Raw genomic sequence first — 15,349 nt, forward strand, 5'->3', positions numbered from 1 at the left:
TGCAGCGAACTTCAAACTATAGCCTTTTGAAACATTGGTATGTTTCTCACGTTAGCTTACGGTTGTTTTAAACGGATATAGCTAAATGAAACAGCTATAAGTTCTTTGGATTTTTTTCATAGCACCAACTGAAATGGTGATTTTTATTGATATGGAAAATAAAAATGATATAAGTTATATTAGTATATTTGATAGCCGTCCATACGAAAAAGTTGGTTGATTTTAACATATACTGACTATTCTATACATGAAACTTCTTGCACGTGAAACAACGAAAATCCACACATAGTATTTTTGGAAAATTTCAGATCTTACGCATTGAAGTCAATTAAACATTAAAATAGATATAGCAGTTCCGACAGTCAACTATTTAAACATTAAACAAGAGTAGCACATAATCGACCTTTTTTTCTATCAAATTATAGTCAAATGTACAAATAGAACTTACACCATTTTTATTTTTTAAATTAATAAAAAAATCACCATTTTAAATGGCAGAATGAAAAAAATTCCAAAGACCTTGTAGCTGCTTCATTTGGCTATAAAGCCTATAGCTATTTCAAATGGCGGTAAGCTGATATGGCAATCCGTTTACGTCAGGTTACCGCCGCCGTTTATGTCAGGTTACCGCCGTTTTAAACGGACGAAACAGCTATAGTCATATGAAATGGTTATATAGGTACAAAATTTGTAAATTTTTTCTCTCATAGTGGAAGGAGGGTTAGTAGGGATAGCCCACGCACGCTAGAGGTGCACCAAAGGCCAGGCCCAAGGCCCATCTCATCACACACGTGGGCCTCTCGATCCTCTCAAAAAAAATGTCGGCCTCTCGATCTCTCCTCTCGTCGGTAGAGTCCACTCCAGTCTGCCTGTGCGCGCCAGAACACTTTCAGATAAACTAATGGCCTCCCAAAATCTGGGAGGCAATCGTGACGTGAACTATTTCCAACTGCATGGAACCTGGTCAGGTCGATCAGGCAATAAAGGGATGTGTTGTTCATGCGCCGCGCCGTCCCCTCGCCTCCGCCGCCGAATCCGAGACTCCGATCTCGGGTTCGACGCAGCGCACCAAAGCAACCCCGGCGACCGGCCCGATCAACTCTCCTCTCCGCGCGTCAGGTGGTCGCCTCCCCAGATCTCCCCGCCTCGTTCCGTTTGTCTCGCTCGTTTTGTGTTGTGCCTCGCTTCGATCTGGTGGGTGGCGCTTTCCGCGCGGGCCTGGGCCGATCTGCGTCGATTCGGTGGAAAGTTTAAAGTGTTTATGGATTGAGAGCTAGTTTTGCCAGTATTTCCTTTGTCGGATGCGCGGCTTTTCAGCTCGATAGATGGTTTGTTATGCAGGATTTGATTTTCTTTAAAAAATAATGTGGTTCAGGTGCCAACACGTAAACTTGTTAGTTGTGGCTTTAAAAACTCTGCAGTCTTCCGTATGCAGCTCGTGGTAGCTTGGCTGTAGCTATGTTTTGCCATTGAGCGACTCGTGCTATGCTTGTGATATTGGTATCAAGCTGTTTGAATTAGGGGAATGCTTGATACTTGATGAGATTTTATTATGTAGTGATGGGCGACTTTCTGTTAAAGGGAGGATGAAGTGGCAACATGGATTTGTTACAGGGTAGAGTAACAGATAGTGTTATGCCATGTATGAGATGAGCGAGTGATTGTTCTAATATTGTCTGAACTTCAAACCTTTGACTTTTGATTTGTCAGACTAGTCTAGGCAATTATATCAGTCTGCTGTTATGTATGCTTAGACTTAGATTGCAATGAATCAGCTGTCCTAGTTTGTGAGCAGTTGAGAATGCATTTTGTCTCAATTTTGGAGCTTGGATGACTTCTCTGTTTTGATGGTTGATCTTTTCTAGGGTGCAACTGTTTACCTGTTGACTCTTGCAAATTAACGGTCACTTGACTTCTAGCCTGTTCCTTGTCTCAAACTCAAATAGTTTTCTTTGGTCCACAAACATATTTTTTGTGGTAGGCTCTGTGCAAGTTTGTTAGAAGCTGTGTTCACTATGCTATTCATTCTTTGATCTAGGTTGAGGATTAAACTTTTTTGTATTTCCTTCACATCTGTCACATGTACTGTACATTTTGTGTCTTAACATGTTGTTTTGTTTGCTACAGTCATGGCGGAAATGGCACCTGAGGGTTCCAAGTTCGATGCTAAGCACTATGATTCTAAAATGCAGGAGCTGCTGTAAGTAATATATTGCTTTTTTTGTTGTTGTTCAACCTTACCTATTTCCATCATCTGTGAGTCTGAGTTCCAAGCCTACCTCTATTTCATGTAATACAGGAGCACTGGTGAGACTGAGGAATTCTTCACCTCAAATGATGAGGTTTCTGAGAGCTTCAATGACATGGGCCTCCAAGAGAACCTTCTGATGTGCTTTGATCCATCAATTGAATTAAATTAACAGAGTCTTGCGCACCACAGAGACGAATACATTAGGATGTACTTTATTCCGAAATAATGGTGCATAATTATTCAGCCAACTTAGATCCTACAGGTACTTTCATGATTCTTGTTGGGGTCGAGTTAGGTGTACATCAGTTGAGTACCACTTGCTGGACACATTTTACGTGAAATTTTTTTGTTATTATGTACATGAATTTTGTTATTATGTACCTTGCTGTGAAAATTTTTAGTTTTACTGCAACTTTTACGTGTCCAGCAAAGTGGTCCTCAACTGATGTACATCTAACTCGGCGCCATCAAGAATCATGAAAGTACCTGTAGGATCTGGGTTGGCTGAATAATTATGCACCATTATTTCGGAATAAAGTACATCCTAATGTATTCGTCTCTGTGGTGCTGTTAATTTGATTCGATTGATGGATCCAAAGCACCGTGCTTTATTTTTCTCCTTGCATGATGCTTATTGCCTGGTGATTCTAGGTTGAACTTGCAAAAATGTTGTTGAATGAGGGCCAGATGCACCTGTTTGAGCACTGGCCAGAACTAGGTGTTGATGATGACAAGAAAAGAGGCTTCTTTGATCAGGTGTGTATTCATATAGAGGACATGTAGCAGCACTGATATTACATCACCACGGAGTTGTTCCATGCTTATTGATCCAACAAAAAAAAGCACACTGTACCGATAGTATCCGGCAAGAATTGTGAAATGTCATATTACCCATGAACTACTCTTTTTAGTAGTACAGTCAAGTACAGTGTCATCTTCCCTTTCTGTGCATATATTTGTACATTTTATAGCACTATAATCTATGCCTTGAAGTCATAATCAAAAATATACCTTTTCCCCTATATTCTGAAAGTTTTGATTATCTTAGGTTCGTCGACTTAATTCAAGCTATCCTGGAGGGCTGGTATCATACATCCAGAATGCCAAAAAACTTTTGGCACATTCAAAAGCAGGCAAAAACCCATACGATGGTTTTACTCCTTCTGTAAGTCGTCTTATATCCATTTTGTTGATAGATAAACTTGGCCCTAATATCTTTTTCTTTTCATGGGTTTGTTCTGGAAACACTTAAGTTGAGCATCATGAACTCTAAATTGTTCAAATTGAATAACTTAACTCATCACAACATCACAATTGTTCCCAGGGATAAATGTTAGTTTGATATATTTTTTTACCTTTTCTTTTCTTAGTGCCGTAGTTAATAAATTTTGCTATATCATACTTCAGGTTCCGTTAGGGGAGCTATTGAACTTTGGCGATGACAACTTTGTTTCATTGGAAGCAGCTGGGGTAAAAGAAGTACGGAATGCTGCGTTTGTTCTTGTAGCTGGAGGGCTTGGTGAAAGACTTGGCTATAAAGGAATTAAGGTATGCGCTGAGCTGCTAATAGCAAACTTAATATCTAATCATGGAAAAGGCCAACATCTAGACTGGATTCTTTCTCAATGCAGTTATGTCATGAGGTAGCACAGTAGCTAGCACACTTTGTTTGGTACTCAAACTATATTTTGTATTTTTTTCTTTAATTTGGTTTAAAATTTTCTCTAGCTGATAATAGCACAATAGCACATTGTCCTACATTTTTTTTTAGAACAACATTGGCCACAGCCCTGTTCCATTATTTCCATTGAAAAACAAGATGCATACAGTTCAGTTTTAGCTCCTAACTTTAGACTGCAAGCACCACCTGGTGGCTTGCACAGTCTTTTACTGAAAAATATAAAATCACTTTGGAATTAATAGTAAGAAAGCTTGATGAACTGGTGGTAATGTATTTGTCATGGTTCAAAGCTTTTATTCTATGATTTTGGTCAGGTAGCACTTCCCCGGGAAACGACTACTGGAAAGTGTTTCCTTCAACATTACATAGAGTCTATTCTGTCTTTACAAGAGGCCAGCTGCAAAATGTTTGATGGTATGTACTCTGCACTATATCTGTAGTGGATTGATGACTTGCCAACATTGTCTCTATAGTGCGTATTATTTTTAATAGTTCTCACGAATTTAATTTTGATCTTAGCATTAAGTGTGTCTTGTTTTCATCGTTTATACTTATGCCCCTTCTGTACAAGAGATCTGTCAATCACTTGAATTAGTTTGCTAGTTTCATTACTTACACATGATATATGGTGGGCCTCAAAGAAGCTTCAGGTCTTATTTTATTCTTATTGATGCTGTTCGTTGCCATGCAACAGGGTGTCATACAAAGATTCCATTTGTTATTATGACTTCTGATGATACAAACGCGCTAACCATCAAGCTTTTGGAGTCGAACTCCTACTTCGGAATGGAACCATCTCAAGTGAAAATACTAAAGCAGGTTTTTTCGATCTCCCTATTCTTTTCATGTGCTTGTTAGGAGAAAACCTCCGTTCTATCTATGCAAAGCACATATCAGTTACTTCTGGTGTTAACCGTACATGTTCATTTTCTTTTTCAGGAAAAAGTAGCATGTCTAGCTGACAATGATGCAAGGCTTGCATTAGACCCAAATGATAAGTACAAAATTCAGGTAGAAAATTTCCATATGAGGATTAATAACATTGTATTTAAAATATTCTAACCATATTATTTCTGCATACACTGAGTATCTGTCCACGTTTCTAACTCTCAATTTTGTGACCTGACAGACAAAGCCACATGGGCACGGAGATGTTCATTCTCTTCTCTATTCAAGTGGCTTGCTTGAACAATGGTATGCTCATTGATTCAAGAATTCACCACCGGGGGCAGTTTTTTCCCTACTTGAAGAAATTAGCAGTTATATATGATGAAATAATTTACTAAAATGATACTATGTATTCTTTTGATAGGAAGAGTGAAGGGCGGAAGTGGGTTCTCTTTTTCCAGGATACAAATGGGTTGCTTTTCAATGTTTGTACTCTGGCCTCCTACTGTACTATAATTTACTGCCAAAAGATAGAAAATTTTTAACATCCTTAAAAATGTACCAAGAGATATCAAAATTGTAAACTGAATCTGGTACCGTAGGTTCCAGTTTTTAGTACTTTGGTGCCAAAAAATAGGCACATCCCCATATGTAAATTGTGCTACCTCTTCGTATTTTCCAAGGACCCTTAAAACCTCTAATAAAGATGAAACTGCTTCCATGAGATAAAGGAACCTTTGGCTACATAGAACTGACATGTTTTTTTAAATTTTGTAGGCAATACCATCAGCATTAGGTGTCAGTGCCACTAAGGGTTACAATGTAAATTCTCTCGCAATTCCTAGGAAGGCAAAAGAAGCAATTGGAGGAATTACCAAACTTACTCATGTTGATGGTAGGTTTTACTATCATCTACCCCATTGATGCGAGTTGTTTTGAAAGCAAGAAATTTATCATTTGTTATATTTTGAACAAAAGAATTATGCAATTAATCTTTCAGTTTTTAGTAAGTTTTTACTATGAAAATCAAGAAAAATATTCTTTTATTCGGAAAGATTTTAAAGAGTCATTTCTCGACTGTTCTATACTGGCATTTCAATTGGCTGGTTGCATCTAATTGATTTGTTTTGTTAATTAGTCACAACTCCATTATTGTGCACAGGTAGAACAATGGTCATCAATGTAGAGTACAATCAGCTTGATCCACTCCTTCGTGCAACTGGACATCCTGATGGAGATGCAAATTGTGAGACAGGCTATTCTCCATATCCTGGAAATATAAACCAGGTAAACCATACATATTCCAAAGGGACAAATTTAACTTTCACTAGTTCAACACTTCAAAAGATCCTTGGACTCTTGCCAAATGCCATGAACACGGTTCTTAGGATGGCTTGTCTTATTACATTTCCCTTTTGGATGATGGCAAACCTGTCTATTAATATATTGTCCTTCTCTTATGATTTGGAGGCACATGTAATGCTAACACCGATATGAGTTAATGTGGATGCTGTTATCTTAATGTCACAGTCATTATGCTGTTTATGTTCATTTTCTTTATTGCTTTTAGAACTGAGCAAAACTTTGTCAGCATTATTAATTTTTACTAAGAAAAAATGCATGTTTTGTTGTACTAAGAGAAATACTGAACTCTTGCAGCTGATACTGGAGCTTGGACCATACATAGAGGAGCTCAAGAAAACACATGGTGCCATTTCTGAATTTGTAAATCCCAAGTAATTTGTCTGATCCTGTTCTCTTAATTACTTCTATTTACAGTGATATTGCCAAGTTATATCTTGATTTTGCGTATAGGTTCTCAATATGAATTTTGGTCCTTTGTTTAACCCCCAACCTCTGATCATTTTTGTCAATTTAGGTATACTGATTCAACCAAGATGGCATTTAAATCCTCCACTCGTCTAGAATGCATGATGCAAGACTATCCAAAAACACTGCCTCCATCAGCAAAAGTTGGATTCACGGTAAGAGGCAGCTGATCATCTGTTGAGCCTTGAGCATGTCAGCTAACCATTTCTATCAGTTGTACCATGTGGATAAGTATCCTGAGTACAAAGAATGCGCTGCATTCCTGCTCTCAGTTTTTTTCTACTCGATATAGCCAAGGTCCCCTTATCTTGCTGCATTACTGATGTAGTGAGTGTACATGATAAAAAAAGATTGCATTAGGAATTTAATAGATTCGTTGCAGTGCCTTAACTCACCAATGAATAATTAATGGGCACAGTCAAAAAAGGGAACTTATATTGGAAGTAGTTATCCACTTATCCTCACATAATGTACACTTTTGAAAAGGCAGTCTGTTTTCAGTGTTCTGTTAGGAATTATAAGTGCCACTCTACCTTTCAGGGAATAGGAAAAAACACTCCAATCTCAGGAGAGTGGTGGGCATCTAATGCTGTTTTTGTTTCTCTAGGAACTAGGAAGAACATCACTAAATTGAATCTTAGACACTATGTTCCTTACATGTGTTATTATTTCTTACCTCTAAGATCATTAGCAATTCATGTTATTAAGTGTTGTTTAACTTTTGCTGCAAATGATTTTTCATGGTTCGTCCCCTAACTGTTTTATTATTATTCTGCCTTTATTTACTTAAATTCTAGGTGATGGATACATGGCTTGCTTATGCTCCTGTGAAGAATAATCCTGAAGATGCAGCTAAAGTAAGATTTGAACTCTTTCTAAGATTAGTGTTTTTATTCTACATTGTTAGTTTACCATTGGTTGTGAAGTACTTTTGCCAATGCTGCTTATTTGAACTAGGTCTGTTAATTGTTAAATTTGATTATTGTTTTTTATTCTACATTGTTAGTTATTATTACCATTGGTTGTGAAGTACTTTTGCCAAAGCTTCTTATTTGAGCTAGGTCTGTTAATTGTTAAATTTGATTTTTGCCCCCCTGTTGTTGAGGTTAGCTTTAATTACACTTTGTCTATTCACGTCTGTCGATTCCGTCTATATTTGTTTGCGTATCTGATGTTGTGGTAAACTGGGACTATGCATCAGTCTTTGCCATGTTTCTCTTGCTTTGAAGCAGTTGTCTTTTTCCAGCGTCTTGCGTGCATGGGTGTTTATAAATTTTATAATTTGATATGCCTTCTTGCAGGTTCCGAAAGGCAATCCTTATCATAGTGCAACCTCAGGAGAGATGGCAATTTACAGGGCAAACAGCCTTATTTTGAGAAAGGTGATGCCATTAGCATATTCCTTTGGTGGGACACGCTATCCAATGGCAACGGGCTAGTTCTCAAGTTGTTTGTGCTCCAGCTCACCGCGATCCTTTCCCTCCCTTTCCAGGCTGGTGCACAGATTGCTGACCCTGTAGTTTACACCTTCAACGGGCAAGAGGTAGAGGTTTGGCCACGAATAACCTGGAGTCCACGTTGGGGTCTTACCTTCAAGGATGTCGAGGAGAAAGTGCGTGGCAACTCTTCCATTTCTCAGAGGTCAGCTTTGGTCATCAATGGTCGGAACATCTTCCTTGAAGGCCTTTTGTTGGACGGCACTCTTATTGTCAATGCTGTCGATGATGCTGAGGTATTAACATTATTAAGCATCTTTAACTCAAGAAACCTGGGCATAATTCAAGCGTCACAGTTTCGCTATTACCTTAACAACGAAATATTTTTCTCATATGTCATCGCTTCATGCCGGTTTGCAGGTTAAAGTTACTGGTCATGTACATAATAAAGGTTGGATTATCCGGCACGTCGACTACAAGGACACCTCCGAGAAGGAAGAGACCAGAATTCGCGGATTTAAGTTCGAGAAGGTTGAACAGCTAGAGGTGGACTACACCAAGCCAGGAAAGCATTCCTTGAGTGCATGAACAACACGTCCCTTGATTGCCTGATCGACCTGACTAGCTTCCAACCAGTTGGAAATAGTTCACGTCACGATTGTCTCCCAGATTTTGGGAGGCCATTAGCTTATCTGAAAGTGTTCTTGTCCTTCTAAAGTACAAATAAGGAGCAAAGCGCTTCACCAATCACTCGCCATTCTTAATGTGCATCTGTAGTTGTACAGTACCCTCGTTCATAGCCAACCATTTTACGCCCTTTTCCATCAAAGTTGATTATTTGTATTGGATCTGATGTTGGTGTAATAATTTATAATGAATCAAGACTTCGCGCCGAATCAAGCAAGTGCGTGTTATATGTTGCATCTTTTTGTTTGTTATATGCCATGGCAGGGATTAGTGAATATCCTGGTGCTCCAGCATTTGTTAATCAGATCATTTCATCATAAAAAAGAACAGCTGATGAGTCTTTTGCATTCTTTAGAATACACCCCTTCTGTTTTTGCAAATAGACTCCTAATTTGGATTGCAACTATTAATCGCGATCCGATTATTTGCGAAACGAACCCTAAAATGTTTCATAAGACGCCTACTTTGGATCGCCCCCTTTTTTGGGTCCCAGTTTTTATTGGCGCGGCGGCGGGGCTCCCTCGGCAAGACCCCGGATCCCCAGTGGCGATCGGCGATGAAGGAGAGGAACGTGGAAACGTGGAAGGTGAAATCGGTGCAGACAGGCTGATGCGGTGGCGAGGACGACCATGTCGGATTGTCGGCGGCGATGGCACGAAGAAATAGGCAACCACGGCGACGAGGCGAAGCGCCAACGCACGACGCGGCACAGCGACAGGAATCTCTGCTAGTTTTGGGCGATCTATGAGAAGAACGGGCTCATCTTCCGCCGAAGATTTGGCACTTGTTCACTGAACTGCATTGGCACTGTGCATCTCTGCTAGTTTTATACCTTATCAGTTTGATGACCCCATCTGCATATGTGTTTTTTTCTCTTGTGTTTGCGATCTGAATCAACCTTCGTAGTCTTCCTCCAGCTCCAGCAGTGTGGGGAATTGTCACAGCAGCATCCTTTGGCCAATTAATTTTGCATATATGTCTGTTGAGGCGAACACACAACAAATTTTGACTTGAAATGGCACAAGATAGTGAATTGATGCTGATGACACATCTGACTTGATTCTCTGCAGGGTCTGACCTGAATGGTCTTTTTTGAGGGGCAGCTTGGTGTAGCTCATGGTTAGTTTGCCATGAGTATGGACAGGTACCATACCACCTGCCTAATCCCAAGAAGGTACAAATTCTCTGGTACCTACGCTAATTTCATCGTTCAGTATCGTTACAGAGCTTGTGTAATCGTGTTGCCTTGTGCCTTTAGAGTCATAGATCATGGTAACCGTATGCTCATCCTACACCACATCTTCTCTTAGGGGCTGTTTGGATATCAGGGGTTAAAATTTAGCCCTATCACATCGGATGTTCAAATGCTAATTAAAAAGATTAAATATGATAATTATAAAACTAACTGCAGAATTCCTAGGCTAATTCGCGAGACGAATCATTAGCAAATGGTTACCGTAACATCACATTATCAAATCATGAACTAATTAGATTTAATAGATTCGTCTCACGAATTAGTCTCCATCTATGTAATTAATTTTATAATTAGACTATATTTAATACTTTTAATTAATATCTAAACCTCGGATCCGATGATAGAACTAAAGTTTAGCCGTAAGCCAAACAACACCTTTAATTAAAAAAACATCGCATCTTCTGTTTTCTGTTCAGTTGATGGCGATTTGGAACCTTTGCTGATGTGATTTCTTGTCGTATGATTGCTATTGCCACGAGCATCATGGCTGCCTCAGGTCATCAGGTGCGCATGCCCTTGCCAAAAGCCAAAACTTTATTCTGACTCCCAAGCTCTGACACCATCATTCTGCAGCCCCATTTGTTGAAGCATTTTTTCGCCGTCACCTTTTCCCCTTTCCGTCAACCCTTGGTACGAACCCAAAAGAAAATGCTAGCTCTAGAGTGAACTGCACAACTGTGCTCTGTTTGTTCTTAGAAAAGGTACGTAGACCCCCCCCCCCCCCCCCCCCCAAAAGAAATACTGATCGATGAATGTTCATCAAAGGAAACACAAAGAGAAATTCGTCGACTTCCTGATACATTTCAGCAGTGCACGCCATGTAAGTTAAATGCTGCCAGATTTCTCATCGATCTGATCAGAGAAGTTGACGAATAACAAACAATGTCTCACAGACTATGCCATCACAAATTCCCTCTTTGTTTTTAAATTCTAGTGCTCATCAGAATTCTAATGCTTCAATCTGAAATAGTTGATGTCCACTAAACCACCTAGACATCAGAGATGCTATCACTATCAGTGGTAGGGTTATCCACTACTGAGTACTGGCCTACCATCTTAGCAGGGATTACCCAAACAAAAAGGCAGCTCAACAGTCATGGAACCTAAACAAGACCGTCAGCAGCATCAAGCTTTTGAGGACTTGGGAGGTAAGAGAGTTCAGAGCCCCAGCAGGATGTAGTAGACCAGGGTGATGGGTAGAGCAATCAGCATTCCGAATATCACACTGCAGCAAAGAGAGCATTATGAATGATCATTGTCACCGTGTCTCATGGTCCATGAGCAAGAATGAACACTAGGAGCAATCATGCGGATTCTGTCCTAGTTTAATCCCTTATTATTTCTTTGACTGCACGAGTCACTTCTCAAACATTATCATTTGGAATCATTGGAAATTCGGTGGGTGATAATTTCTGATTGTGATTCTTTTCACATGATGATTTATGATTGTATAATTTAAAAGGAAAGCAGGAAGCATGGTCAGAGATTCCTCATTACAAGACAAGAAAGAGCATCAATGGACAGGCTGAACCTAAGCAACAGAGAAGTTGGTACTGAGAAAAACTAAGGAATGTCAAAGAGATCATCTTACGCTGTGCTCAATATGTCAGGATGAACGTTGTACTCCTTGGCAAACACAAACGGCACGATTCCTTGTGGTAGAGCAGCCTGAAAAAATCGAGTGGCAAGTCAAGTTGTGGACCTTTTTTCCCAGTGTTGTACAGCATGCTAGTTTGACACACAAGAAGCAGTATACCTGAACAATGGCAATGTGCAGAAGCACTCCACGCAGACCGACAGCAATGGAGGCGGCAGCCATGACTGCTGGACCCACGAGGAACCGGACGGCCATGGCGTATGCAGCAAGTTTGTTCCCACAGGCAATGATCCGCGGCTGCAATGCCATGAACAAGCCTGCAAAACGTGACAGTTAAGTACTTGCAGCTATACATGATACAGCAATAGAAGCATTGAGCAATGCACTATCAGAGATCTACACACCTAGGCTGAACATTGCCATCCCAAGCCCTGCGTCTGACAGGATCGAGATCGACCGGGCGATGATCGCAGGCATTTCAATCCCCCACCTAAATGCATCACAGTTCACAAACCGGACAGGAATTATTTAGCTGAAATGCAGGAATGACTCATGAAACATTGCCTGAAGATTGGAGAAATGAACTTGATGGACAGACCTGAAGGAGACCAAGGACCAGATGACACCAATGAGGCTGGAGTAGGTGTTGGGGTTCCTGATCAGCTTCCTCCAGACCATGATCAGGATGAGCCTCGTCATCACGCTCGCCGGGGGCATCGAGGCCGGCCTCCCCTCGCCGTCGTCCTTGGGGTAGAGCTGGGCGGTGGAGTTGGACCCGAGCTTGGACAGGGTCGGCCCGCCCTTGTCCGCGCCGTTCCCGTTCTTGGTCCTGCTGAAATCGTCACGGCCGTACTCATCGTAGGCCTGGGTTCCTGTGCTCGATGCATGATCAAAAATGAAATTTCGGTTCAGCTAGCCATCTCACATACTACAAATCTACAATCCACAAATCTAAGCAGAGCATTTGACATTGTTAAAAGCAGAGGATGCTAAAGAAATTTTGGTTTTCAAGAAATTCATCAGTTCCTGAACAGCCGATGGTTTGGTCGGATGGTCGACAGCACACGACCAGGATCGCTAGCTAGCAGCCAAAAAGAAGTGTCCTAGCCACTAGTACTGGGGGAGGGAAAAGATGTTACCTTTGGCGAGGACATCGCCGTGCTCGGCGCCGCCGCCGAAGACGTGCACGGCGGCGCGCTCGGAGACCGGCGAGGCGCTGGAGCTCCAGACGAACATGTGCAGGTCCTTCCTCTTGGCCGCCTGCGCGTGCGGCTGCGGCGAGTACCCGCCGCCGGCGCCCTTCTCCTCGTCACCTCCCGCTCCCTTGGCGCCGACGATGTTGAAGAACTCGGCGTGGTTGAAGCTGGAGCCGCGCGGCGTGGGGTTTCGCGACGACTGCAGCGAGTAGATCTCGACGCCGGAGAGGTTGGAGACCCGCGGCTGCTGCATGGACTGGGAGTGTGAATGGGAGTGGGAGCAGGCGGCCTCGGAGCGGGAGCAGGTGGACTTGCGCACGGTGACCCGCATCCGGCCGTCGTCGGCGACGTGGGCGTCGGCCTCGAGCTCCCCCTTGGCGGCGTCGGCGAGCGAGACGACGTCGGAGTCGACGCGGAAGGAGACGATGGAGGCGGCGGCGCCGTCGGGGAACTGGTCCATGACGAGCGCGCGCGCGGCGCGGTACTCGAAGAGGAAGAGCATGAGCGTGTACCATATGATGCACTGGAGGACGACGACCTGGACCATGAGCGTGCCGGCGGAGTCTGGGCCGTACATGCCCCGGAGCAGGGGGATGCCCATGACGAGCGTGTTGGGGAGCGTGGAGAGGGAGAAGAGCGTGATGCTCCAGTCGAGGCCGAGGAGGCGGCGGACCGGGGAGATGCGGGAGGAGGCGATGGCGAGGAGGGCGAGGACGGCGAGCTTCTGGAGCGTGTCGGCGGCGAGGAAGCGGAGGTTCATGGCGAAGGGGTTGTTGGTGGAGATGAAGTGGAAGGAGAGGAGCGGGACGGCGAAGAGCGCGACGAAGCGGTTGATGCCGGAGCACTGGTCCGGGGTGAAGATGCGCCACCAGCGGACGGAGCCGTAGGCGAGCGTCATGGCGACGTAGAGCGGCACCACCGCCGTGAGGACGTGGTAGAGATCGAGGGCGGTGATCATGGCTGCCGGCTTTGCTTTGCTGCCTTGCTGGGATGGAACACGGGTAGAAACGAAACGAGCTGTTGCGGCGAGCACCAGTGCGGGAGGTCTGTGGGCTGTGGCTACCTAGAACATGGCTGGAGAGCGGAGAGAGGAAGAAGGTGAATGGACAGAGAAAGAAGAAGAGCACAGCAGGTAAATGGGAGGAAGAAGAACAGGGAGGGGAGACACAGCAGGTGGCGTCGTGGGATGTCCTATGGTCTCGACTCTCGAGTAAGACAGGACAGGAGGAAGAAGAACAGGGGAGGGGAGACACAGATGAGGCAAGCGGGTCAGAGGGGAGGAAATGCAGGCGGCGCAGGGGAAGCATGGCATTGTACAAGAGATTTTTGCAGGCAGAGGCAGCAGCGAGCCTGGCTTGCATTGCAGGTGCAGTCGTGCAGAGGTGGTAGTAGGAGCATGGGGGAGAGAGAGAGGAGGCGGTAGCTAGGTCTGCGCGCGCGGCGGAAACCAAGGGAGGTACGCTTCCGGTTGGCGTAATGGCAGACAAGAAAGGCGTCGCATCGGGAGGTGCGTGTGCTGACGAACAAGACGGAGACGGGGGCCCTGGCCGTCTGCCCGCCTAGCCGGTGGCCGGGGAGGCGGGGAGAGACCGAGAGGACTGAGGTAGAAGTTGTCCCTTGCAGTAGCAGCAGGCAGAGGTCACTTTATGCAGCTGTTGACACCCAAAAGCAGCCTTGGACTTTGGCGCCTTGCTTGCTCGTCCTCCTGCAATGCTGCAACAGTGGAGTGAGTGTGAGAGTGTGGACAATGAAGCCTCAGTGCCTTTTGTATTAGGGTGTTAATAGTACGAGGTCAGTGAAGCACGCACGAAGACAAGAATGTTACGAAGACAGTAGGGAGTTTCTGAAGTTAGGGATGATTCTAGGAAAACCTAAACAGTTTTGCTGTTTATCTGTAGACAGTTTTGCAAATGTTACGACACGGGTAGCAGCAGGTGCCCCCCTGCCGCAGGAGGACCTAGCGAGCATGTGGCCGGCTTCCCGAGCAGCGGCCCTAGCCGGTGAGGCGGGAGGGTAGCAGCGGCCCTGGCCGGCGAGGCGAGCAGCCGAGTAGGGAGCACGGTCGGCGGCGCTCGGGCTGGGGGCGGCGGCCTAGCCGAGCTGCGACTCCGGCGGGCGCAGGCCGGGTCCCAGGCGGCACTGCGCGCGGCGGCCTGGCTGTGGGTTCGAGCAGTGCTATGCCAAGATAGAAAGCTACTCATGGCAACGAGTTGCTGTATGCCAACCACATGGATCTAAACAGCAAGCAAGTAGAACGAAAGAAGCAGCAGTAGGTGCCAGGAAGTAGACGCAAGCACCGACGGGGACGGGTTTAGCAGGTTTCACGATTTTCAACCCGTGTTGAACTTAACCCGTTCCTGCACATGTGGGTTGGAACCAGAAACCGGACAAAACCCGCGCAAACATCTTCAGCAGTCCCGTCTGGTTTGGGTTCACGGGTTCAACGGTTTTGAACCAACCCGTGAACAGGCCTAGCCCAAACATGTCATCCCACTGCCATCAATGGTTACTCTCTGTGGGCCCGTTCG

General features: G+C 44.2%; 3 protein-coding genes across 3 annotated transcripts; 2 read left to right on the plus strand and 1 right to left on the minus strand.

The window, feature by feature from the left end:
- Positions 1-937: 937 nt before the first annotated feature.
- LOC140223360 (uncharacterized) lies at positions 938-2,432 on the plus strand. The gene is made up of 3 exons (XM_072295085.1): positions 938-1,119; positions 2,128-2,200; positions 2,300-2,432. The coding sequence occupies exons 1-3, from the start codon at positions 954-956 to the stop codon at positions 2,418-2,420; spliced, it is 360 nt and encodes a 119-aa protein (XP_072151186.1). The 5' UTR covers positions 938-953; the 3' UTR covers positions 2,421-2,432.
- A 398-nt stretch (positions 2,433-2,830) lies between these two features.
- Positions 2,831-8,973, plus strand: LOC117863004 (UDP-sugar pyrophosphorylase). Its single transcript, XM_034746570.2, has 16 exons — positions 2,831-3,007; positions 3,300-3,416; positions 3,659-3,799; positions 4,247-4,346; positions 4,627-4,751; positions 4,872-4,943; positions 5,062-5,126; positions 5,245-5,305; positions 5,598-5,715; positions 5,983-6,107; positions 6,480-6,556; positions 6,700-6,805; positions 7,448-7,507; positions 7,952-8,032; positions 8,143-8,382; positions 8,507-8,973. Exons 1-16 carry the CDS (start codon positions 2,918-2,920, stop codon positions 8,672-8,674), a joined length of 1,746 nt encoding a protein of 581 aa, XP_034602461.2. The 5' UTR covers positions 2,831-2,917; the 3' UTR covers positions 8,675-8,973.
- Positions 8,974-10,849: 1,876 nt separating this feature from the next.
- LOC117862587 (probable auxin efflux carrier component 1b) lies at positions 10,850-14,614 on the minus strand. The gene is made up of 6 exons (XM_034746083.2): positions 12,765-14,614; positions 12,224-12,497; positions 12,030-12,115; positions 11,785-11,942; positions 11,620-11,696; positions 10,850-11,253 (listed from the first exon to the last, which is right to left on the minus strand). The coding sequence occupies exons 1-6, from the start codon at positions 13,777-13,779 to the stop codon at positions 11,187-11,189; spliced, it is 1,677 nt and encodes a 558-aa protein (XP_034601974.1). The 5' UTR covers positions 13,780-14,614; the 3' UTR covers positions 10,850-11,186.
- Positions 14,615-15,349: the final 735 nt, after the last annotated feature.

Source organism: Setaria viridis, chromosome 7 (genome assembly GCF_005286985.2).
Source record: "Setaria viridis chromosome 7, Setaria_viridis_v4.0, whole genome shotgun sequence".
In the NCBI taxonomy this organism is placed as follows: Eukaryota; Viridiplantae; Streptophyta; class Magnoliopsida; order Poales; family Poaceae; genus Setaria; species Setaria viridis.

Bases quoted from the DNA above. Each gene is read 5' to 3' on its own strand.
- LOC140223360 (XM_072295085.1), top strand. From the start codon at position 954: ATGGAACCTGGTCAGGTCGATCAGGCAATAAAGGGATGTGTTGTTCAT. The intron at 1,120-2,127 runs GTGGTCGCCTCC...TGTTTGCTACAG, and splicing joins CTCTCCTCTCCGCGCGTCAG to TCATGGCGGAAATGGCACCT. The intron at 2,201-2,299 runs GTAAGTAATATA...CATGTAATACAG, and splicing joins TCTAAAATGCAGGAGCTGCT to GAGCACTGGTGAGACTGAGG.
- LOC117863004 (XM_034746570.2), top strand. From the start codon at position 2,918: ATGTTGTTGAATGAGGGCCAGATGCACCTGTTTGAGCACTGGCCAGAA. The intron at 5,306-5,597 runs GTTTGTACTCTG...TAAATTTTGTAG, and splicing joins CAAATGGGTTGCTTTTCAAT to GCAATACCATCAGCATTAGG. The intron at 6,557-6,699 runs GTAATTTGTCTG...TTGTCAATTTAG, and splicing joins TCTGAATTTGTAAATCCCAA to GTATACTGATTCAACCAAGA.
- LOC117862587 (XM_034746083.2), bottom strand. From the start codon at position 13,779: ATGATCACCGCCCTCGATCTCTACCACGTCCTCACGGCGGTGGTGCCG. The intron at 11,943-12,029 runs GTGTGTAGATCT...CACGTTTTGCAG, and splicing joins GATGGCAATGTTCAGCCTAG to GCTTGTTCATGGCATTGCAG. The intron at 11,254-11,619 runs GTAAGATGATCT...TCTTTGCTGCAG, and splicing joins CCTGACATATTGAGCACAGC to TGTGATATTCGGAATGCTGA.